At 40.2% G+C, this 23,053-nt stretch overlaps 1 protein-coding gene across 3 annotated transcripts; it reads right to left on the bottom strand.

Moving 5' to 3' along the window:
* Nucleotides 1-7,544: 7,544 nt before the first annotated feature.
* Nucleotides 7,545-21,986, bottom strand: LOC113960744 (epidermal retinol dehydrogenase 2-like). Of its 3 annotated transcripts, none has more exons than XM_027670521.1 (7): nucleotides 21,856-21,986; nucleotides 18,612-18,955; nucleotides 14,137-14,268; nucleotides 12,731-12,830; nucleotides 11,638-11,782; nucleotides 10,936-11,061; nucleotides 7,545-10,342 (listed from the first exon to the last, which is right to left on the bottom strand). In XM_027670521.1, exons 2-7 carry the CDS (start codon nucleotides 18,930-18,932, stop codon nucleotides 10,249-10,251), a joined length of 918 nt encoding a protein of 305 aa, XP_027526322.1. In that variant the 5' UTR covers nucleotides 18,933-18,955; nucleotides 21,856-21,986; the 3' UTR covers nucleotides 7,545-10,248. The 3 variants fall into 3 exon arrangements, with proteins under 3 accessions (XP_027526322.1, XP_027526381.1, XP_027526470.1); XM_027670580.1 differs by lacking the exon at nucleotides 21,856-21,986 and adding an exon at nucleotides 21,724-21,828; XM_027670669.1 differs by lacking the exon at nucleotides 21,856-21,986 and adding an exon at nucleotides 21,693-21,713.
* Between the last annotated feature and the right edge of the window lie 1,067 nt (nucleotides 21,987-23,053).

The raw sequence follows: 23,053 nt of genomic DNA, 5'->3' as shown, positions 1-23,053 counted from the left end.
AGTGCTAAAAGTGCTAGCTTGGCTGCATTTCCTCAAGCAACAGTGAACTGTCAAGGCAGACGAGCAAGAAAATAGTCTTCTGCAGCTGGGAGAATTTTCCTGCTTGCACATCTCAATGTGCTGCAATTAGAGGTGGTTGCACACATATTACCGTGACTTCAACAATCCCCGTTGAGATGTTGCTTGCTAAAATCTTCCTTATGCAATTGCTTGTTCATGACAGGGCTTTTCCACAGGCATTGCTCTAAAGCTGTATTTAACAGAAAACCAGTTGGTAAATAGGTCCTGTACACTATAACTGGAGAAATACTGGTCAGGGATGTTTCACTGTTTTCCTGTTGCTGACATGAAAAATAATGGAATATTTCAACCAGAGAGATTGTTCCAGAAAAGACATGAGGGTCTAGAAAAGCCTTCTGAAATCTTGCTGTTTCAAATTACTGTTTTCTGGATTGGTGATGCTGGAGAAAGACAGGAGGAAAACTAAAAACTGCATGGAAAGCTTTGCTGGACTCTACATCCCCACAGGACTGCATATATCCAACCAGCTGCTAGAGAGAAAAATATGGAAAACCCATTGTCACTGTGGGGTAAGTCTAAATGTCTTTTACAAACAGAGAGTTTGAGAGATACAAATCAAGGCTGGCTTGCCACAATAATTTTTAACTTATGTGATCGATGGGCCTTTTTGACTATTTTGTTCAGTATTGGTATCTTCTTTGCCTTAATAGTCAAAGAATTACAAAATGTCTTATGTTGGAAAAGACCTCTGAGGTCATCGAGTGCAACCTTTGACCAATCACCACCTTGTCAACTACACCATGGCACTAAGTGCCACATTCAGTCATTTCTTGAACACCTCCAAGAATGGTGACTCCACTACCTCCCTGGGCAGTCCATTACAATGCTTTAAAACCCTTTCTGTGAAAAAATTCCTTCTGATGTCCAACCTGAACTTCCCCTGGCACAGGTTAAGACTATGTCCTCTCATCCTGTTGCTAGTTTCCTGGAAGAAGAGGCTGGCCCCACCTTGCTACAAACTCCTTTCAGGTAGTTGCAGAGTGTGATAAGGCTCCCCCAAGCCTCCTTTTCTCCAGGCTAAACTATTCCAGCTTGCTTAGCCACTCCTTATAAGACTTGTTCTCCAGACCTTTCACCAGCTTCATTGCCCTTCTCTGGACACACTGCAGCATCTCAGTGCGTTTCTTGAAGTGAAGGGGCCCAAGACTGGACACAGCACTCAAGGTGTGGCATCACTAGTGCCAAGTACAGGGGGACAATCACTTCCCTGGTCCTGCTGGCCACATCATTCTTGCTACCAGCCAGGATGACATTGGCCTTCTTGGCCACCTGGGCACACTGTTGGCTCATGTTTAGCCGACTGTCAATCAGCACCTTGAGGTTCTTTTCCACTGGGCTATTTTCCAACCACTCCTCCCCCTGCATAGGTAATAGCAGTGTATAGTATATAGTAGTAGTGTATAGGCCAGTTCTCAGTGACAGCAGCACCAACCTCCCCTGCTGATGAGCAAGTAGACAATGGGAGGAGATCATGTCCAAACCTCTTTTGTGGCCCTAAGCATGAACCAGCATGTGAAGAGCAGCAGTATCATGGCCCCTGTTTAGCTGGTTGACCAGGTCAATCTTTCCCAACAGATATTTCCTATTATCATCTTTGTCAGGGTCCTCTGAGTCAGAATCCTCCTGCAAATGAATGGTTGCACAATGATGGTTAAATTCTGAGTCATGTAGGATAGAGAAAACAGTGCCAAAAAGGATTATTCAGGTTACATATTTGTGTAATTTCTCATTGTGACAAAGCCAGAGGGTTCATCACCTGGCAGGACCAAGGTAAACAAACAAGTCTATTTCTATCAATTCTTATTTTTGGAACAAGTCTGATTAATATTAACATTCTTGTGGGGGAAGATCCAAGGATATGGCAGAATCCCCATATGAGCCAGGTTTGCTCATATAATCTCTCAAAAAGCCTTCACAGTAGTCTTACAATAAGCATATTGTTTGAAAAACAGACAGGAGATTTACTCAAAGGCCTTCCTTCCTTCCTTCCTTTGAGTATTCCTTCCTTTCCATATTTTTTCATGAACATTCCACATCAGTAATATTAAAAAATATTCTACTGTCTGGAAAAGCAGGCATTGGTCTTGGTGCTGTTTGAGGTTCTTACACGCAGAGGGGGTGTTCCAAAAAATAACTGCATGCAGAATGTAAATATCAAAATATTTGCAGAAAAGCAAATGCAAGGGTACATACACATCTCTAAGTGCTGTAATACTGCCTATTCTAACACCATTCCAGCTTCAGTGGAAAGCCACTGCTGACCCGAGTGCTTAGTTGCATGACAGCACACACAAATCTTACATACAAACAATTATTATCAGCATTGTACTGACTGTGATTTGCCTTTTCTTGTCTTTCTACCTCAATTTATTTTCAAACCATAAGCCATTTTAGTGTTGAAAGTCTTCATACCACTGAAGCTAACTATTTACCATTCTGTCAACTTTATTCTAAAGTTAAGCATAATATATGTGTATGTAAGTTTACAGGTATTATTTTTTTCTCCTAAGATAATTGCTTTTGTTAAGAGGGATCTTTTTAAGGGATTATAGTCCATTTACAATCAATCCATTTTGCTAATCTTTAAAAACCTCTAAAATAACTGCTGTCAATTTATATCAGTCATTTCTCTATGCTTACAAAATACAAAGGTTCTCAATATTTTCCATCCAAGTCTCCTTACAGTCCAGCTTGGGAGTGGCAATAGGATGAGAGCCAAGGAATTTCCAGAAATCTTGAAATGCTACTAAGTCATTACTGACGCAGTGCCATGAATACTTACTTGATGAAAGTTAGGTGCAGGACCATTCTATCCCTAATTAGCAGATATTATCAGTGCATCCCATCAAAACTCAAAGCTTCTTGCTTGCTTACAAACTGGGGAAAGAAAAAGGGTAGTTACTTACCCACTTAGGAACAAACACAATCTTTCAGCACTCTCTGACCTCAAATAGTCTCTGGAAGAGACTATTTTAGCTACCACCTTTTCTGAGTCCCTTTTTCACCTCAAGTCATTCTTCATTAGGTTATATTTGGTTTACAGTTTAAAAGATTAATAGATCTATTGATGTTAAAATATCCTTTAAAAATATTTGTAGGTGTATTAAGTCTGGAGACCAATCTTGTGGCAGAATGTCTTCCAAAATAGATTTAATGGAATACACAGACATGAAGCCCTAACAAATGCCGAACTTGATAAGTCACCACAGAAGCTCTAATGGTTTACATGTAGGACAATGGACATTGTAGATTTCCTCAGGGTGATTTTCAAAGTGGTAAGATCAAATACTTCAAAGTAGTTAAGGGAATTTGTATTTGGTTGTGAAGGCATAATTTATTGCTTTATTTCGCCTCCTCTAAAATCCTTAGCCAAGAAATTAGTTGATCCCCTTTAGCTTGTTCTCTTGATCTGCTTGTACTTTTCATGCTCTTTTCTGAATATTAAGAGAACACTATTAAAAAGAAAGCAATCAAATAAACAAATCAATCTATAACTCAGGTGGAGAACACGGATAGATATTCACAGTATGTCTTTGTGGCTTTGTCTGCTGTAACAGAACAAAATAAAAAACATATATCCAGACAACACAGGAGAGGCCTTCACAATGGAAATAATGCAACAGCTCTTTCTGTGAATGTGAAAAATCCATTATTTCTGCACCATGTTCTGAAAAATTATGTTAAAAAGGCTAGGCTTGTGGCTGGCTGAATAAAGAAAAGAGATGTGAACATGCCACTGTCTCCTTAGTCCAGGTTCTTAGCAGTCAGGGTGCTAGCCCATAAAATGCCTGCTATTTTGAAAGAAATTATTTAATCTGACAGGGAAAGCATTGCACAGGCAAGTCACTATCTGGTTTCAGATGTAAATCTCAAATCTGCTATAGCATACCAGATTGCAAAAACTAGTTGAAAATACTTGTCTGCCTCAGGAAGGAGGCGTATTGCTCCTTCACTCACAACAGCTCTGATCTACCTCTTTATATCTCTGTACAGACAGAATCCAAACAAAACCTAAACATTATAATTAATATATGTATAATTGAAGCATATATATATGTATGTTTATATATGTCCTATATTCTGCTTTTCCAAAGTGCTTATTCTCTTTTAAAAAATACCTTGTTTGAGACTCTAAAACACAATGCTAGCCTACCATTATTTCATCTCAGGAAATTCTCTAGACCAGTAAAACAGGTCCAGCCTTCAAGAATCCTGTGGACCAAAAGGAAATTTTATGGTACTTCCCATAAGGAGACTATTTACCAACTAATTACTCATCACCAATATCACCCTTCCCTGTTTCCTTGCATCCTCCATGTATTTAGTGGACTCCCATTTGAACTGGTGAATTAAACTTCCTCACTGTTTTTTCATCCGTCCTCCCATTTTGTTCCCTAAGGTGGTTTTCCACTTTGGATACCGTAGTTCTTTCCCAAAAAATGTAGCTGCCTCTCTCCAAATCTAGGAAAAAGCAGATGACAGGACATTATTTCCTGAATGTGAAGTGATTGTTTAAGTGCTCTCTCCCCTTTGAATGGAAGCTGAAAACCAGACCCATTTTATATGGGCAGAGTTAAAACCACACACAAATTAAAAGCAAAGATACTTTGTTTTTTTTAATTATCTGAAGGCTAAGGACCAATCTATAATCCTTAAAATGTTATTATAAATATTATTGTAGATAAAATTATCTGTATCTAAAAGCATGAATGAGGGCAGTCAGCCATTTCATTGGCAATGTGGGAAAAAAATATTGAATAAACTAGTTCCATAGCTCTTTTCCAAGTCCTTGGCTCAGAGGCAAGGTTGGAAACAGACTTCTGCCTCTTGCTGCAGATGGAGATAATTTCTACAAGCAGACTCGACCTGCTTCAAGTCTTACTTTTTTTTTTTTTGTGAAATTAACTTTGTATTCTTTTTCTTAGGGAATTGGAACACAGAAATTTCAACTAGACACCTTGTCATTTTACTCCTATCCTCTGTTACAGACTGACTCAATACTAGGGCACGGAAATTACATACTTCCTGAAGGAAACACTTCAAAACAGCACCTCACCTGGCTATCCAGGTGAGATTTGTTCCTTCTGGATAAAACAACCTTTACAGATGTGATTGCTTGGAATTGATAGCTCTCTCTTAATTTGTTAGAAGCTCCCCAAAAAATGGGAACTATGTTCTGCAATAACTGTAGCATGATTCAAATCAGTTTTGGAATTTTATTAACTGTCCACGGTGCATTGTGTGGTTATTCTTCAGGGTCAACCATTATCATGCCAGAAATATGCAGACAGACCAATAAGTAATGCAAAGTGTATTTTCTAAAATTAATATAGAGAAGACTTTCTAGGTTAGCCTTCCAACAAGAATTCCCACTTCCTGGCAATAATAATTAAAAACTGCGTGCTGAATAGATTCTGCAGCTATCACAAATCACCCTGCATTGATCTCAGAACAAGCTGCTTCTGCAGTGAGGCACTTAATACAGGTGATGCAGATACCTCTCCAGGGGGACTGCACCATTGCCCAGGTTTCATAGCCTAAATCATGGCACCTTCTGGGCATGAAGTTTATGGTGCCAACAGGCCAAACTAGTTCAGCAAGAACCTCTTTTTTTGCTGTTGGCTGCATCTGCTGACAGCGTTGTTGCTGCTGCTCATGTTCAGGCTCTGTTGATTCTTCTTTCTATGCTAAAGCCAGGGATGCTGCCTCTGGACCTGAAGACATAGAAAGGAGGAAATGTCAGAATATGTCTCAGGGTTCTGCCTCTCCTGCATTTTTTCTGTTGTTCTTCCCTCCTGGGCAGGGATTCTGGAACATTACTCCAATACAAGGCCTGCAGAACCACATTTCCTGAGACAGATGTAGTTATTCACCACCTTGGATAAAGGTGACATCTCTCAATGCAGCTATACCAATAATCAAGGTTTGTTTTACTTGAACAGTAACTACCCAGCAGACCAAATACTACAAGGCGCCTTGGCATAGAACTTCTGCCTTTGTCATACCCTTTTCTTGAACATCTGTGTCCCAGTTAAGAGGATGCTCATATTCCTAGTGTGAATGGTGCCAAGGGCAAAGGAAGAAGGTGTGAAGATTTTGTCCCCTCTCTTCCCTAGACAAAACTATGTTTTCCTCAGGCATATGCTGTCTGCACAACTTCACGCTGTGAGCTTGGTGGCTTTGGTAAGAAGCTAAAGTATGGGTCAAGCTGGAGACACCTAGGACTGCAGAGAAAGTGTGTCATACACTGAGTGGACAAAAGCTACTGTTTGTAGTGCTCCTCCACCTATTGAAGCATTAATAACACTTTTAAGTGTCACCTGAGAGACAGTAGTTCTGCATTCTCCTAGAATATCTGATAACTGTGGATCCACACCCATCTCTCATGACTGCCACAGCAAAGAAAAAGTCAGTGAGAGAAGCTATTTTGTTAAAATATTTGTTTTACAAAGCCCATAGTTTTGAACAGCTGCTTAGCAAAGCACGCAGTCCACACAGGTGTCTCTGGAAGATCAACTGCCCCTAGGAAAAGTTACCAGAAAAGAGGTACCTGCTTGGTTCCTTCCTGAAGTGAGACCAGACCACCATGAACACCAGCTTCCAAGGAGGTGCATATAGCTCTTGGGTATGATTTCCAAATAGGAACCCCTGGTGGCCTAGTGGTTAGGATGCAGCACTCTCACCGCTGCGACCCAGGTTCAATTCCTGGTCCCCCGGGCAGATGGAGCTCGTTAGCCCTGTGAGGTTATCCATCTATGAGAAGGTCACTCTTAACAAACCTATGTCCTGAGGACCTCACTGCCATTGTCCAAGCTTGCTTGGCCCCGGCAGATGAACCTTAGGATTAAAGGGTGGGCTTAGTTCAGCGCATGCTGTGTCTCACCTAAAAAATCCATTGCGCAGGCTTGAAAGGTAAAAGACCTTTCCCAAAAATCTTTGTTCACGAAGACTGGCCATACATGATTTCCAAATTCATAAAATAAGTAATAATAAAACTTGTATCTCAGCTGCTGTTTTTTTGTTTGTTTGCTTTCTTCCTCAGTCTTGTTAAGACAATCAAGTTAATTTTTCTTGGCACTATGTCCTCCATGTTCTGAAGTATTAAAAGAAATACAACAGGCAACAAAATACCATACGTTGTCTTTGAATCACCCTATCAGTGATTTTTAGGCCAACACAGCCATCCCAGTCAAATTTGGGACCCAGTCATTTTTGTTAAGAGACTATTTAATATTTCGAGCAGTGGTCATGAAACCAACAATTCTTTTGTGGGAGCTGCCCGATATACCATTCAGCAGTCCTGGGCTATTGTCAGACATTATGCTGTCACAACTGAGTTGCTCTTTCTTTTGAACTATCTTCTTCTTTGGGTCTGACAGCTATCCTTCCATGAGTTTTCTTGCTAAAAGCAGGAGGAAAGTCTCTCTTAGCATCAGGAAAGTAGTCAATCAAGACCATTATTATGCTGGAAGTAAACCATCTTTTATCTCAGCAAGTTCATATGGCAGTTGAAGATCCAAACACTCCATGCAACCTTCTGAACACAGGGAAGCTGTTTGTGCTGTTTGACCTCCAGGATACAGCTCCACTTATCTGTCATGCCATCTCAGGAGATGTGGAAGATCAAAAGCACCACAGGACAGGCTATTATCCTCCAGGCACATGATGTAATTTGACAGTGACCACAATACTCAAAGTGGCAGCAGCACACTTACATAAAAGCAATATTTGTGTACTCCTACCAGCACAGCAGAAATTTTCTAGTGAAGCTCTGGATGATGTATTGTACATGCTCAATCTTCCACAGAGCTTGGTCTCTAAAAGATACGAGTATACTGGACTGAGGCCAGCAAAGGGCTGCAAAGATAATTAAGGTACTGGAACACCTGTCACAAGGAGAGGTCAAGATTGCTGGGATTGCTCAGTCTGCAGAAAAGGCTCAGGCCCAACGTGTATAAGTACCTAAAAGGAAAGTGTAAAACGCAGAACCAGACTCTTAGTGGTATCCACGGAAAAGACAAGAAAAAAAAAAGTACATTCAATATAAACATAATTTTATTTTTTTTTTAAGAAGAGTGTGAACAAACACTGGAGTAGGTTACCCAGAGAGGTTATAGAGTTTTCAACCTTAGAGATATTTAGAACTTAACTGAACACAGACACTTTCCAAGCTTAATGATTCTGTGAAGTCATAGTCCCTTGGAGATGTACTTCTCTAGCACAGATTATCAGGTAAAATCCTCCTAGTGGTGTGACAAACCTGAACCTGCTGAGAATCCACAAATCCCACTGCCTGACTCACTGCTTCTAATTTTGCTCAGAAGAACATGTCCATAAAGACACTAAAAATGAAAAGCTACTTGCCCTGGAGGTTGGTACTCATACTGTTTATATGCATAACCCACTTTTCTTCGCCTTTGCTCCAGAATTCTGTTTACCTAGTATTTCATAGCCAGGAGGGAAAAATGTGGTCCGTTAGTATAAAACGGTGAGGAGTCTGAAAACACAGATACACCACACAGTTATTAGTGGTGGACTTTGAGAACAGTGAGATGTATGTATGGACAGCACATTTAGACAGCCTCTTTTTTTACTTGTTAACTTTTGTTTCCTCAAGCGTAAAATAAGTGGAAATTCTGAGGTAGAAAAGCTGCAGAACTGAGAGTGAAACAAATCTCTTCTTCATCAGTCTGAATTCTAGCTCTCATCAATCCCTCATAAAGGTAAGACTGTTTTTAACACACTTGTTTTACTCAGTGTTTCTTGCTCATCAGTAGTAAAGTAGTTCCATGTAAATCTTTCTCTGCTAGTATATTTCACTAATTGTATAGACAAGAGAAATTAAATAGTTTCTAGGTCATCATGTAAGGAAAAAAACAGACCCACCAATAAAAAAAGTCACCCTTTTCTCCATACCTTTCCAACTGCTGTACCAATTGCTAGCAGAGTACTGTGACATGACATGGGCTTAGCCAGCATGTACATAAATGACATACATATAAGACTCCTGTTTCTTGTTTTGGATTACAAAAAGCCAAGGGGGCTTTCAGCTTTCTAAGCATCCCTTTTCAAAAAGGGCAAGGCTTCCTCAGCATATATGTCCAAAATAAATGGATGGTCCTAAGAGTAAAGGGAAAGTAAAACAAGTCTCTGTAGACACAAGGCAACCTGCCACCCAACTCAGAGAACCAAAACATCATGCCATTACTCAAGCTATGACTATAATGAGACCATTCACTCCAGTTCCATCAGCATCATCCCTTTCTGAAGCAATCCCAAGAGAAACCCCTATTACTCAATACACCACCTTTGCTTTTAGTAGGTTATTGTCTTACTTGACAAGACATTCTATTGCCCACCTAGACTGGCAGCCTTATGCTTTATAGCTACAAGTTCATTCTTTTTAGGAGATGACAGTTTAAAATTGTTCTTAAAATACTGCACCTAAATGATACAAAGACTTCTGTTACAAAGTTGCATAGTATGAGCTTTTAAAATAAATTAGGCAAAGTAGATCAGCAGTACAAATACATAATTTAAATCCTTCCCCATCCCTGTTCCAACATCCATAGTCATCTGTGAGTTCAGCGACCACCACCTCCAAATATTAATACGTCATTAATATATTTCATTGTTTTTTCATCAACACAGCACATATTTTCATTTCACAAAACTTTCATTCGTATGAATTACAATCTGTTGTTTCAGGAAACTCTTGAATTCTTCAGCTTACCAGGGAATGATACCAGCAGTACAGCTCATCCTCATGGTTCATTGAATGGCAGCAAGAAGTCAGGTCCACTAGAGCCTTTTCTGGCTCCCTGCTGAATACATGTGGCTTCTTGCTCCGTTCTCCCCACAAAGTCGCCAATTAGCAGCTTGTGATGGGGGATCATATTTAAGGCATTATAAACAGACATAACCAAAGCAACTAAATTCAATTAATGTATTTTCATAATGAGATAAAAAGAAACCAGTTCACTGGATTAAAAAAATAGTTCAAATGAAAGCTGTTAAGTGCCAATTAAAAAGCAACTTTTCTAAATCTTGTTACTAATGAGAAATGAGGCACCCTAAGTTCACAGCTGCTAGAGAAGCAAACCTTTCCCATCACCACCTTTAACAAGGTCCACTTTAAAGTTGCTAGTCTCTGCATTTTGTGCTTTTTCACTCCTTCTTTGGTCGACCTTTGAAGGTATCCATTAAATAGGGTACTCCAAAATAGTCCAGAAGGAGAACAGTTACTTTCACTGGTACAATGCTGTAAGGAAGAAGATAGAAAGGAACAAAACAGACATCAGAGGACTTGTGCAGTTTTATCACAGAATTAGCTTTACCTGGCTAGTACTGGCAAAGGCAGTATTCTCTTTAGAATATTGACCCACTGGTCCTCTCATAGTATCTATTATACTTGTTTGGCAGCCTGAGTTATTAGACAGATCGGTATCCCAACCTGGCTTTTAACAGAGTCAGAAATGCCCTAATGCCGGAGCAAGACACCAGATAGGTGCTGGGTTAACGGTTGCACTCAATGATCTTCGAGGTCTTTTTCAACCAATGATCCTATGACATGCAGTTACTGAGCAGCAGGCCCAGTCTCTACAGCCTACTGTAAAACAGCACCCCAATGGAGTCAGCGAGTCACAGTTAGACATTTCTGTCATTGTTCTGTGGTCCAAGGGTAGACTGAACCCCTTAAAAAAAAAAAAAAAAAAAAGAGAAACCCTCCAGAAATACGTAGAACCTAATGAAAAGTCACAAGAAGTAGAAGCCTGTTTGGTACACTTAGTCAAACATGTAGCTGGAACATCCCTGGACAGAAAAGAGAGAGAGGAAAAGAAAGTAATAACTTACCTTTTCAAAGCAAATAATACATAAAGGATGCGTGGTATCAGCAACAGTTCCTGGTTCTGCCGAACAGCAGTGACTATCTTCTCAGCCACATACTCTGGATCCAGCACAGGAAGCATACGTGGCCACCTGAAGGAGAAAACATCTCTTACTATAATATAAATTGGTTTAGATTCACATTTAACTCAAAATAAGTCTCCATTTTACAGTTATTCAACTAGAAAAGGAAATAAATACCACAAATCCTATGAGCAATAGAACCTTCGTTATGTTAGAGTGAGTGGACGTTGTTATTTTCCCTCTGTATGACCTCTCACAAGACAAATCAGAGTCCTCCTATTAAGACACACCAGGCTTTTATTTGGCTCATAAATTTTGTCATTATACACATACTGAGCAAACCTATGACACCGGTTTCAGGAGGTGAATGGGGGTTTAGAAACCAGACAGGACAACTGGAGAATTTGGCTTCTGCAGAGGAAAGGACACTAATTATTCACATTTCAGCTTAAATGAATGGTAAAGTACTTAGGCCTTTGACATTTGGGTTGCCCAGTCACTGGATAGCACTGTTAACACCCATCTGAAGCCCTAAAAACAGCACAAGCAGAGAAAAGCCTAGCTCCTGATTTTCATAAAGGAAATAGGGGTACGTAACACACTAAACATGCAACTTGCATAAAAACCTCACAAGAGTTTACGCACTTGCTTTTAACACCATCAAACATTCCTGTGTTTATGATGACAGGACAAACAATTGTGGTTTTAATACCAGTCTTTCCCAGACTTCTCATCTCCATATCAATTGACTCTGCAAAACCAACTGCTGCAAATTTACTTGAACAGTAATCTGTAAAATAAACATTAATTGCCGTTAAATATTTAAATTTACAAGTTAAACTTTACTGAAGAGATTAACAGTTTTTGACAGAGAACAAAATTTTGCTCTAGTAAGTAAACGGACTAGACAGCTATTCTTTCTTCAGTGTAAAACAGCACAATATAGTATCAAAATGATATATACATAGTACCTGCAGGAAACTACTGTCCAATAATAAAACATTTCACAAAAGAACAGGAACGGTTTTCAGGATTAGGTTACTAATAAAATCTGCCTTTGATGTGATTCATTCCGTTACTTTCCCTCTCCTAAATTAACCGTTGTTCTAGACTGGCAGACAGAGGGTCTCTCATTGCATCCCTGCTATCACTTTTCCACTCTCTATGGAGCAATGGTAAATGAAATTACCTTTTCATACCAGACCTTATCTTTGAATCCATGTACTTGCTTCTTATATATCAAACTCAAGTATTCAAGACTCTCTAATGTGGTTTCAACTCGAAACACAATTTGTCCTCATTATCACTGCCTTGAGGCTAGATTTCTTTTACTGCTATGTCACCTTATTTCATTTTCCTCCCCCTTTGCATACATTTTCCAGAAATGCCTTCTGAGTTTTCACTAAATCTAGAGTGGCCTATTCCTTATCAGAAATGCTCAAGTTAACTTTATGGAAACTGAGAACCTCGGTGTTGAAAGTTCTATATGGCTTCCAGATCTTCTAACTGCCTTGGCAGAAAAACCTGTTTTAGAGCACAACTGAGCTTCTGGAAAACTCTTTTTAAAGAAATTGTCTATTTAAGGTCAGCTGCTTTGAAAGTATGACTATTTGCTGTACCTATAAGGAAAGATACAGAAAACTCAAATTTAGTTTGTGGGGGTTTTTTCCCATGAGTATTGATTGCAGAATTTAAATCAAACTAATTGTCTAAATGAACATTAGCTTTAATACACTACCTGAAAGACGAGTGATTCCACACAGTCCTGCAGCGCTTGCCATGCTAACCAAGTGTCCATGGTTAGTGGCAATCATTGCTGGGAGGAAGGCTTTGTAAGTCTGCAATATAAGTCAGAGTTGCAATGTAAATAATAATAATAAATAATGGCCCATCTTCGCGAACGAAGATCTGGGGAAAGGTCTTTTAGCTTTCCAGCCTGCGCAATGGATTTTTTAGGTGAGACACAGCCTGCGCTGAACTGAGCCCACCCTTTAATCCTAAGGTTCATCTGCCGGGGCCAAGCAAGCTTGGACAATGGCAGTGAGGTCCTCAGGACGTAGGTTTGTTTAGAGTGTCCTTCTCATAGATGGATGGCCACACAGGGCTAACGACCTCCATCAGGCCAGGAGACCGGGGAATCGAACCCGTGGTCGCAGCAGTGAAAGTCCTGCACGCTAACCACTGGGCCACCAGGGGTCTCAAGTTGCAATGTAACATTTTACTAATTAAGCTACATGTGATAATATTATGAAATTGTCATTTTTAGAGAAATTCTCCCTACAGAAGCTCTCCCCCTTCCATTATAGAAAGGGGTGTGTGTGTATGTGGAGTTTGTTGTTTGAACTCTAACCTTCAGGTATTTAAATGGGGACTTTTCCAGCCACACAAGTACTACCAAAGAGAGACGATAACTTGCTGAAAGCTAACTACATAGATTCAGCTAGTTGTGAAGTTTCTTCCAGCTCACCACTGCAATGTTTCAAAGTGTTCACTGCAAATTTTCTAAAATGGCAAAAATTGGAATTTCACATTTTCCTTCTATTAAAGTCATTAAATCTTTGTTATTAAATTTATTTATAAATAAACTGAAACATTTTAATATCTTCTTCACAATTCTTTATGATAGAAACACCACATAGGTGATCTGCCTTGCCTGGAAGGAAGAAAAAGCACATAAGCTTATTAATTTCAAACAAAAGCTCCACATATTATTAAGAGCATTATCTGAACATGTGGTATTTCTTACTGAAACTATCATAACCACAAAACAACTAGAACACTAACAGAATTGAACATTTCTCTGTGACTAGGGCAGCAACTATTCAGATGGGCCTGCTTCATGTCGCTTAATCATATGACTACACTCAGAATTTAGAAGATGGTAAACTTTGGCTCTTAAGAGCATTTCTTAATGTGAAATGCTTCCACCTACCTACACCAGAGGTTCTCAAAGGATCCACTCTTCCACCTTTTTTTTTTTTAACAGACTCCAGGGCATAGAAAGCAATTTCTTGTATCATTTCTAACTGAACTTCCAAAGAGCTATATATCCTTGCATGTTTCCCTCAATTCCAAAAGGCAAAATTAACACTGAAAGCATGTTAGAGGGATGTTTTATATATATATGGAAAATATGGGTATTACCCAGAAGTGTGCCATTGTGTTCACTTCCATGGTTTTTTCTACAAGTGAATCTGGAGAATCAATAAATGTCTTCCCAGTTACAATACCAGCATTGTTAACTAGGATGCTAACATCGCCAACTTCTTTTTTAACCTAAAACAAAAAGCATCAAGAGATTATAATAAATACAAAACATGCTTTCCAAGTATTATATAAGAAAACTGAACAAACAGAAATATTAAACATTTCAAATAAGTTAAACTTATCCTCTTACGGATCCAAACACCTCAGGTCCCTGCATATTTTCACCTGATGCCTTTTTAAAATCTGAGTTGTCTACTGGATTTTCTTTGGAGATGTGGAGTCCAATAGCTCCACACAAGCTTCTGCTTTCAGCACCTCTGTTCCTGGGGACAACTGTTACAGAGAAGTGTCTACTGCAGAGAGCTTAACAAATGCAACAAGTATTTTTCTACGGTAAATCCATCTTAAAATCAACAAACAATTCTGGACTAGAAGCTGGTACACTCTATCCTAGAAAATAAGTTGGCAAAAAAGCAATACCTTTACATTTAATTCAGCAGGAGGAAGTATAGTTCTCATTTTAGCTCCAGACTGAAAACATTGATGAACAGACTCACTTGAGAGAACAACTACAGGCCAGCTGATACCACGATATTCTACCAGCTCTCAAAAGGAGAATGAAAATATTCAATATAGTATTTGTAGTACAATTAATTGATCTGAGCTATCTGGGAAAAAAAGAAACAAGTACTCTTTATGTTGTTTAACTTGTGACTTCCAGATTAAGTGCTGAACATGTATCAGTCAGTAGTTTTGGGAAACCAGGTTGGTTTTACACCATCTTGCCATACAATTGGAGATCACAGAACCTTAATTTCTTCGTGCTTCTTTTGCTAGGTGCCTACAGTGACTAAAGAAAGCCCAGGCAGACCAGATAGGCTAGCCTACATAATAGTAAAGAATTAAAGGGTAATTTATCACTTACCCGTTATTCTAGCCTAACTTTCTCATCTTCCTTAAACTTATCCATGTTTGTTGACTAAGCAAGGGTTCAAAAAACAAACAAACAACAAAACCCAGAGAGCAGCTTTGACAGGATTACACAGAATAGCTTATATAACAAATTCATCAGCCAGAGCCACTGTCCACTTTAGTCATTGCTTGAATATTCTTATCTGTCTATTCCCCTCTCAAAAAGTTGTAGCAATTTAAATACTCTGAAGCAGTGGCACATGATCTCCATAGGCAGCCTCAGACAAGTTGTTCTAGTCACCAACCTGAGTATGCACCCCTCATCACAAGTTAAAAATAGCATAGACTCATAAATGTATTTGTTAGTAAGAGATGTTTTAATACTGCCTCATGTCAGATGATCTAGCAATTCTGGAAACCTGGACCAGTACCTCAAATCTACTCTTTGGGGCAAATAAATACTTGAAAAAATGGTCATGCTTCTTTTTGTGCAAACAAAAAAAGGTCAGAGGTGCAAGATGTGGTACATACAGTTTGTAACTTGGTGACTGGGGCACTCACATTAGACGAGCGGAAGGAACACCAAACAGAACTTTTATCACCTCACTTTTATCAACCTCTTCTTTTACCACCTGGCTCTGCTGAGTCTTACGAAATATATTCACATTTTGGATGGAATTCAAAGCAGATTTAAGTGCCACACTTCGCAACCCAGACAAATAATTCCAGCTTTACAACACCTCTGTTCATGCTGCTTCCCTATTAACTAGATGTGGCAGCTTTCCTCAGCAAATTAGCTGTTTTAATTAACTTCTCTCAGCCCTCCCTTGTGCATGACAGTGCCAGGCTACTACTCAGCACAGGCTTCCACACTCTGCTTTGAGGCCAAGTATAAGAGACCTTTATCAAGCCTTTTCTCTAGCTACTGGGGGTGGAGGAGTGAGTGTGTGTGTACATGTAAAAATAATGCCAGCTTTCCAGAGCATTAAACCTCTCAAATCATGCAGTGCAAGAAATTATGTTCCAGGTGTTTTAGGCCTCAGCAAAGACAGCATTATGCAAACAGCTGGTCTGATTAAACATCTTTTTCAGGTATAAACACTTTTCTGTTTGTTTCTGCATTTATATTTAAGCATTTCCATTGAAGTTTAGTAGTGAGCAATTCCCATGATTCCCAAACAGCATTCCAAAATGTGTACTTTCTAAGAACCATGAGCACCTCCATAACTGCTTACAAGAGGTATTAAAAAACACTGGATATCTTATAGGCAGCATGAAATACCACCAGGAAGTGTGTTTCTACTGTTGCTCCTCTGCACAAGAAAGAAGATTCTTACAATACTGGAAGACTGACTGTAAACTATCATCTTGACTAAAAAGCAAGAAACAAAATCAGTAGATAAGTAAAAAAGTACAATGCAAGAGAGATCCTGAAAGTAACTGTGACCCATGATGCAACTTTGCAGCATGATTATGAGAAGAGGCTTCCATTTCTTCACAAGTAGGAGGAACAAAAAACAGAGTTACTTCCATCTTTCAAAGTCCTAGATTCTGTAAGTTTAGCTGAACTTGAGGGAGGGGTAGACAAGAGAAGGCCACATTCCTTTATGAGTGTCCCTTACTTCTGGAACAGGGACATTAGAAATAAATTTTAAGCTATAGCTCTTGACAGCCAAAAGCTGTCCTTGATCCTATTGGTACAGGAAAGGAACAAGGACTTCACATGTGCAGGGCTTTTTGGTTCTCTTCCTGCTGAAGTAACTTTTTTTCCTGGTGTCTCTGTGTGACTGATGAAGCAAGTATTAAATGTTCACATAAATTCCTTTTTGGCTTTGAGATTTGGCTTTTACTGTGGGCAAAGTTTTCAACCATATCTTGCCCCGCCTGCATGAATTTAGTTCACTATAGCCTTGCAAAACCCCGAGTCACTGTGTGAAGCTAAATCACCAGAAGGGGAAAAAAACCAGAATCTGGAACCACGCTACCTTATTTTGCAAAGGCTGATGCTGAGCACTGTAAGCCAAAGTCTACTATGCTGCATTAAGTAAACAGTGGCACAAGGCACCAACTACTACTAAAGTCTTTTTGTCACTTGTAAGATGGGAAAGTTGCTAGCATGATTCTACAACAGCACCAGGACGTGACATTTCTGGAATAACATTAGTAGGATATTTTCTTCTCTGGGATCAGCAGGAGGATTATTAGTGAATCTGACAGTTAGTGAACTACTGACAAAGTTTTAAGTGAGGGATCATGCACCAACACCCAACTTCTTTGCCCCGTCTAGATGTTTGTATCATCTGGAACCTGTGTTACACACAAATCTACACACGCTTCTCTTTTTTAAATTTGGGCAGAATGGCTCAACTACTGCTTTTCTCCATGGGACTTAAGTGTTCGCCCTCAAGTCTTCAAAACTGAAGGTTAGTTTTCATCTTCTTCCTTCCAATGTCCTTCACTCTACAATACTCTCTCCTCCTCCAGTCCTCCCAGTTCAGCAGGAAGCACAGCTACAGGCCTGTGGAGACACATGTGCAGCTACTCTGCAGGGATAGCAGACGTCCAGCTCAGCTGGTGTAAAGGAGCTGCAAGGGGGACCAAGGATGATCAGAATTACTGGAATAAAAAACCAATAGCACCAGCCTCTAACAAGCTGCAAGTTATGCATAAGCTTCACTTATCAGAAAGCTTGTTGTAATCATTTTTGCACAGATAGAAAAAGAAAAAAGGCTAGAGCTTCTTAAAGAGCACCAAAACCTGAGTTCAGCCTTCAGCCAATAGATGTTCCTGAAGACAGCGGAACTTTTTTTTTCTTTTAAAGAATTTATCCCCAGGCAAACACTCACTGTGGAAACTTTTTAGTCCAACAGTTAAGTTTAGCAAATTTTAAGCAAATGAGAACATGTTGTTATACTGGAAACTGTTAAGCAATTTTAGCTTTTGGCAATGCTACTATGCTGCCCAAAATATCTAACTACATGCTATGTTTACAAAGCTCTTCAGAAATGAAAGAAAGAAATATTTAAGACCTCAAGATATATTTATTAATTCAGACAAAGTGAGTTTGCAAAAATCTATTCACAGCCATTGAATTATTTGAAAATTGCCTAAGTTAATCCTTTTTACAATGTATGGTTTTTAGGGTTTAATTTTGGCAAAAGGCTGCCAGAACTTGAAATACTGTTTTAGCTTCAATAAATTGATTTTTCTGCACTTCACGAGTAAGTGCCTGCTCAGTAATTGAATGAATGATTGAGAAGTTACCCAGCTGAAATGAGCTACTGAAAAAGAGAACCAGCTCTTTTTACTTTTTAAGGAATAAAGATATACAAGTCAACTCTGAAAAACAGAATTCTTGAACTAGATAACACACAATACATTCAGAATTAATTAACCTGAATTTCTTGCTTTGAAGCCACTAAAAAACTTAATCATTCATTTAACACACGTGCATACACTCATCTTAGGATAGTGTCAAAGCCACAAATAAGATACTTTACCTGATCAGCTACTCTGTAGACATCCTGCCTCTTACTAATATCACAGATGTAACAGTGTACTCTTGCTGCTCCATTTTCTCTGGCCAGTCTGACTGTCTCCTTGAGCCCCTCTTGATTAATATCCCATAGAACCAATGTGGCTCCAAGTCTGGCAAACTTTAATGATAAGCATCTTCCAACGCCACTTGCTGCTCCTGTTATTAATACTATTTCACCACTAACATTCTTCTTCCGTCTAGGCACAACCAAGAACACTAGTGACTCCAGTAAGTAATAAACAAGAAGACCGATGACTTTTAATGTTTCCAGGAAGAAGTTCATCTTGAGGCTATTTATTCAGATACCTGATGAAAAAAAAAAACAAACAACAAACATTTACCAGATAGGATAAACCATAGAGAAAAATCAAACACCAACATTTCAAAACTGAAAACACTCTTTCAGATCCATTCTAAATATTTTCTCTAGCCCACTTTTGGTGTTGTTTCAAAAAAATGTATAGGCTTACACCTGCATATCTGACCCAATTTTTCATGTTCTGTCTCATCTCCAGGTTGTTCCTCCAGAATGCAGTACACAATTCATTTACAATTCAGCAGCAGTAGGAAAGAACTGCCCTTGTTTGCTTTAGAATTTCCCCATCCCTGATGTTATGGTTTTCATTCTCTGCTCTGACAGAATGTGGACTCAAAATAAAATAGAATAAAAAAAAAAAAAAAACAAACAAAAGTGATATCTACCCATCGAGCATCTTAAATAGAAATGCATGACAAACAACTTTAGTGCTCATAAGCTAGTACTTTAGTAAGGAAAAATTCTGCTTTTAGGACCAACTCTGCTGAAAAAAAAAACAACAAAAACCCATGAGCATAGGGACAATATCCTTATAAATCTCCAAAACACAGCAGGTAAACAACTGGCTGTCACTCCTAGCTTTTCAACTACCTGTACTACCATTATTGAGGAGAGTCTGCTTTTGCAGTTGAACAGAGTGCTGTAAGAACTCACTGCAAAGCTGTTGGGTTTCTTCTCTTCATCTTCCTGCATGAAGCAAATGTCATAGGCTTGAATCATAGCATCTCAGATATGCTTTTAACCTCACAGTCTGTACTCATATCCAGTAATGATGAAAACCAAGCAGACATTTAAGTCCTTGAAGAAATGTTATTTTATTTCCCGGTATACGAATGCTATGCAAGAAATGCACCCTTAGTCAAAGGAGATCTTTAATCTCTTAACTACAGTATGAAGGATTATTATCTTCCTTCTCAGCTAAATGTAGAGTAGTACACTGGCACTTACACTTCAACCTTTAGCACTACATGCCCAGTTTGCTTACATTCTTAGTGAACTTTGCTATCTATGTATATAGGTAATCGTGTTTGACAAGTGCCAGGAAATAAGTAACTTAGATCTCTGCTACTCTGTGCAAAGTTCATGAAAGTTAGCATGTGGACATAAACGTGTTATCACGAGTCTCAAGTTTTGTACATGGGAAACAAGGGCAGTCTTGAAAAGAGATAGGCTACTGCTAGAACACAGCTAGTTATTTCAGAAAGTTTTCCGGCAGAAACATTAGAACATCTTAAAACTATTCCAATAACAGAAAAACATTTGTCAAAAACATAGTGGGTAGGAAAACAAGTTCTTCTTTCTGGAGAAGTTTTAGGGAGAATGCTTTCAATTGAATACTTTCTATTCTTCATTCCCATTAAAACGTGACAAAATGTACATAGAGGTAGTAACACCAGTAAGAAATGGAAGAAATATCAAAGCACCACAGGAATATTTTTCTAGAGATAATATTGACATGTCCTGTAATGGCCTCTCATAGCTATAGAGCTACAACAGATTAAGCAAAAGTAGAGTTATAAAAGTGTCATTAAATTTCATGTACATATATATATATATATATATAAACCAGCAAGTTTTTGGAAACACAAGTTCTTTGTTGAGTTTAAAACAGAAGCAACAAATCTTTAAAATAAATGCAATTTCATGAATTTAGCCTGATTACACTAATTTAAATGCACCAAACAAAACACCTTCCATTTACATGAAAGGAGACTGGCAACTCTGGAGTAGATAAGGATATTAAAGTTAATCCCTAAGGAAAACCAAGGGAGGCAATTGCCTTCAGAGGCAATACATGATTTGACTTAAACCCAGTTTAGAACTTAGGACAGTAATTCTTTAAGTAAAATAATCATGTATTAGGCTTGTATAGGACAGACAGACATTAGATCTTTCAGAAAAGTACTGACTTTCACTTAATGAAGTAGAATTGTTTAGGCATACAGACCACAGGAGACTTCCAGTTAGAACATCAACTCTGCATCCTTCAAAGAGACAATTTCCACTGACACATTTGTCCCCTAACCCAACTTTGACTGGGACAGGAGTCCTCCATTCTCACTCACTGCATTTGAACTGCTAATTATACCAGCTACTGTAACCAAGCATATCCATACAGACAGTTAAATTTACCAACTCGGCCGATTTTGCATCCTCAACTTAAGCAACCAGGGATTTATTTCCAGGTGAATTAACCAAAGATGCCTTTGGCACATATAAGATCTCAGATCACTTCTGATGCCATGTATTATTTTTTAATATGTCTACATCCACACAGACGTAAGTGTGGAAGGCTGTTACGTGGCAATGAAGTATCAGAGGTTTTACAATGGCTTATCAGACAGATCTCAAGTGCAGATAACTTTGCTAACACAGGCTTGTTGGTACCTGTGACAAAACTCTTGCAGACCTGACAGACTCCTAAAGACTGTCATCGCTCACAAATCACAAGGGCAGGACTGAGGCTGGCAGCTGAACGGCAAATCACCTCTGCTAGTCGAAGGGACTAAAGGTTGATCACGCAGACACCTGAGCAAGACTTGGCATGCATGAATTTTTCTCACTGCATCTGGAGGGTTACGATCCCACAAAAATACAGTGGTCTTGTAGCCAAGGCTGTACAAGAGCTGAGATGCAGCAATACCCTCCTCACCACCCGGAGGATGTCGGACAACCTCACTCTCACTTAGCGTCTGCAAATCCGATCAGCATCAAAACAAAACCCACAGGCAGCTTTCAGCTGCGGTAACTGGCTCACCACCCGCTCTCAGGCCGCCTCCCCGGCACTCGCCGCTGCCCGGGCCCCCCGCTCCTCACGCCAAGCGACTACACAGCCTGTCCTGTCCGCCAGCTCCCGCCCGGCCAGAACTCCCCCAGGACCGTGGGTTACCTCCGTCTGCCCGGCGTGGCACAGCGGCTCTGGGGAGGGCGACAGCAGGGCGACGGAGCAGAGAAAGCAGCAGGGCGGAGTGGAGCAGCCCTGCTTTTATGCCGGCAGCCCGCCTCGGCGCGGGGCTGACCGGATACCCGGGGGCGGGACGAGATGGAATGGCACGGAATAGCATGGTATGGCATGGCATGGCATGCATGGCATGGCACGGCCCGGCCCGGCCCGGCCCGGCCCGGCCCCTCTCCGCTCCCCTCCGCTCTGCGGCGGCAGACAGCCGGGCCGGGGGCTGCGGTTTGCCAGGGCCTGCCGGGCGGCGGGACAGCATTCAGCCAGGCGGGGGGAGCGGCCGGAGGGGTGCCTGCCCTCTGCACCCAGCACGGAGCTGTGGGGTCGCCCCCGGAAAGGAGAGTTGCGGCCCCGGGGGGCAGTGAGGACGCTCGGGCCCCTGGGCTCCTTGCTGAGGCCGCGGTAGGGCCACAGGCTCAAAGGACGGAGCAGCTTTATGGGGCAAAGGCCCTCGGGGCGACGGCCCCATACCTTCCTTTGGTTTCTTTTTTTTTTTTTAGTATTTATAATGTCCTTTTGATTTTTATGAAGGAGGAATTACTTCTGTTGGAGACATGACCGATTGGGAGAAGATGGATTTCTTTCTAGCTGGTCTAGAACGAGTATGGGTGCTGGAGGGCTCACACTGAGGAGAGGTGTGTGCTGATTATGGCTTCAGAGGAACTCTGAAGAAAACTATTGGTCAGTATTGGGCTTCAGGACGTGTAGGATTTATGGAAGCCTGTGTGAACAAGTCACATGTAGTGGTTGTCACTCCATGCAGAGACCTGCACACCTGGTTATTGTGAAGAGATCACCTGACCTGTAGGGCCAAACCCTGTGTGAAGCCATAATGTGTAAAGGGGGTTTCGCCAGGGTGAGTGTGACCCTTTCAGGGTGGTGTCCTCTCAGGGGAATGAACAACACTCCAGCTTGCAAAATGTCTTCTGGCTGTGGTCAGAATAAAGTCTTGAGTTTGCTAATTCAGTGAAATGCTCTGCATTTACTGCTACATATGCTTGAATCCCTTAGGGCAGCATTGTTTTGGAAGGTTTTTTTTTACCTCATGCTCTTCCTTAGCCAGCAGAACTCTGAAACTGTAAGGTACTGAATATTCACAACTTCAAGGAAAGTTTGTATGAAGAGAAGATGC

This window comes from Neopelma chrysocephalum, unplaced genomic scaffold (assembly GCF_003984885.1).
Source record: "Neopelma chrysocephalum unplaced genomic scaffold, ASM398488v2 Primary Assembly neopelma1_22, whole genome shotgun sequence".
Taxonomy (NCBI): domain Eukaryota; kingdom Metazoa; phylum Chordata; class Aves; order Passeriformes; family Pipridae; genus Neopelma; species Neopelma chrysocephalum.
Note: the sequence above shows the minus strand (reverse complement) of the source record. Positions and strands in the feature narration are given on the sequence as shown.

Coding starts and splice junctions, on each gene's coding strand:
- LOC113960744 (XM_027670521.1), bottom strand. CDS start 18,932: ATGAACTTCTTCCTGGAAACATTAAAAGTCATCGGTCTTCTTGTTTAT. Junction 11,783..12,730: donor TGGAATCACTCGTCTTTCAG/GTAGTGTATTAA, acceptor TTTATTTTACAG/ATTACTGTTCAAGTAAATTT. Junction 10,343..10,935: donor GTATTATTTGCTTTGAAAAG/GTAAGTTATTAC, acceptor TCTTCCTTACAG/CATTGTACCAGTGAAAGTAA.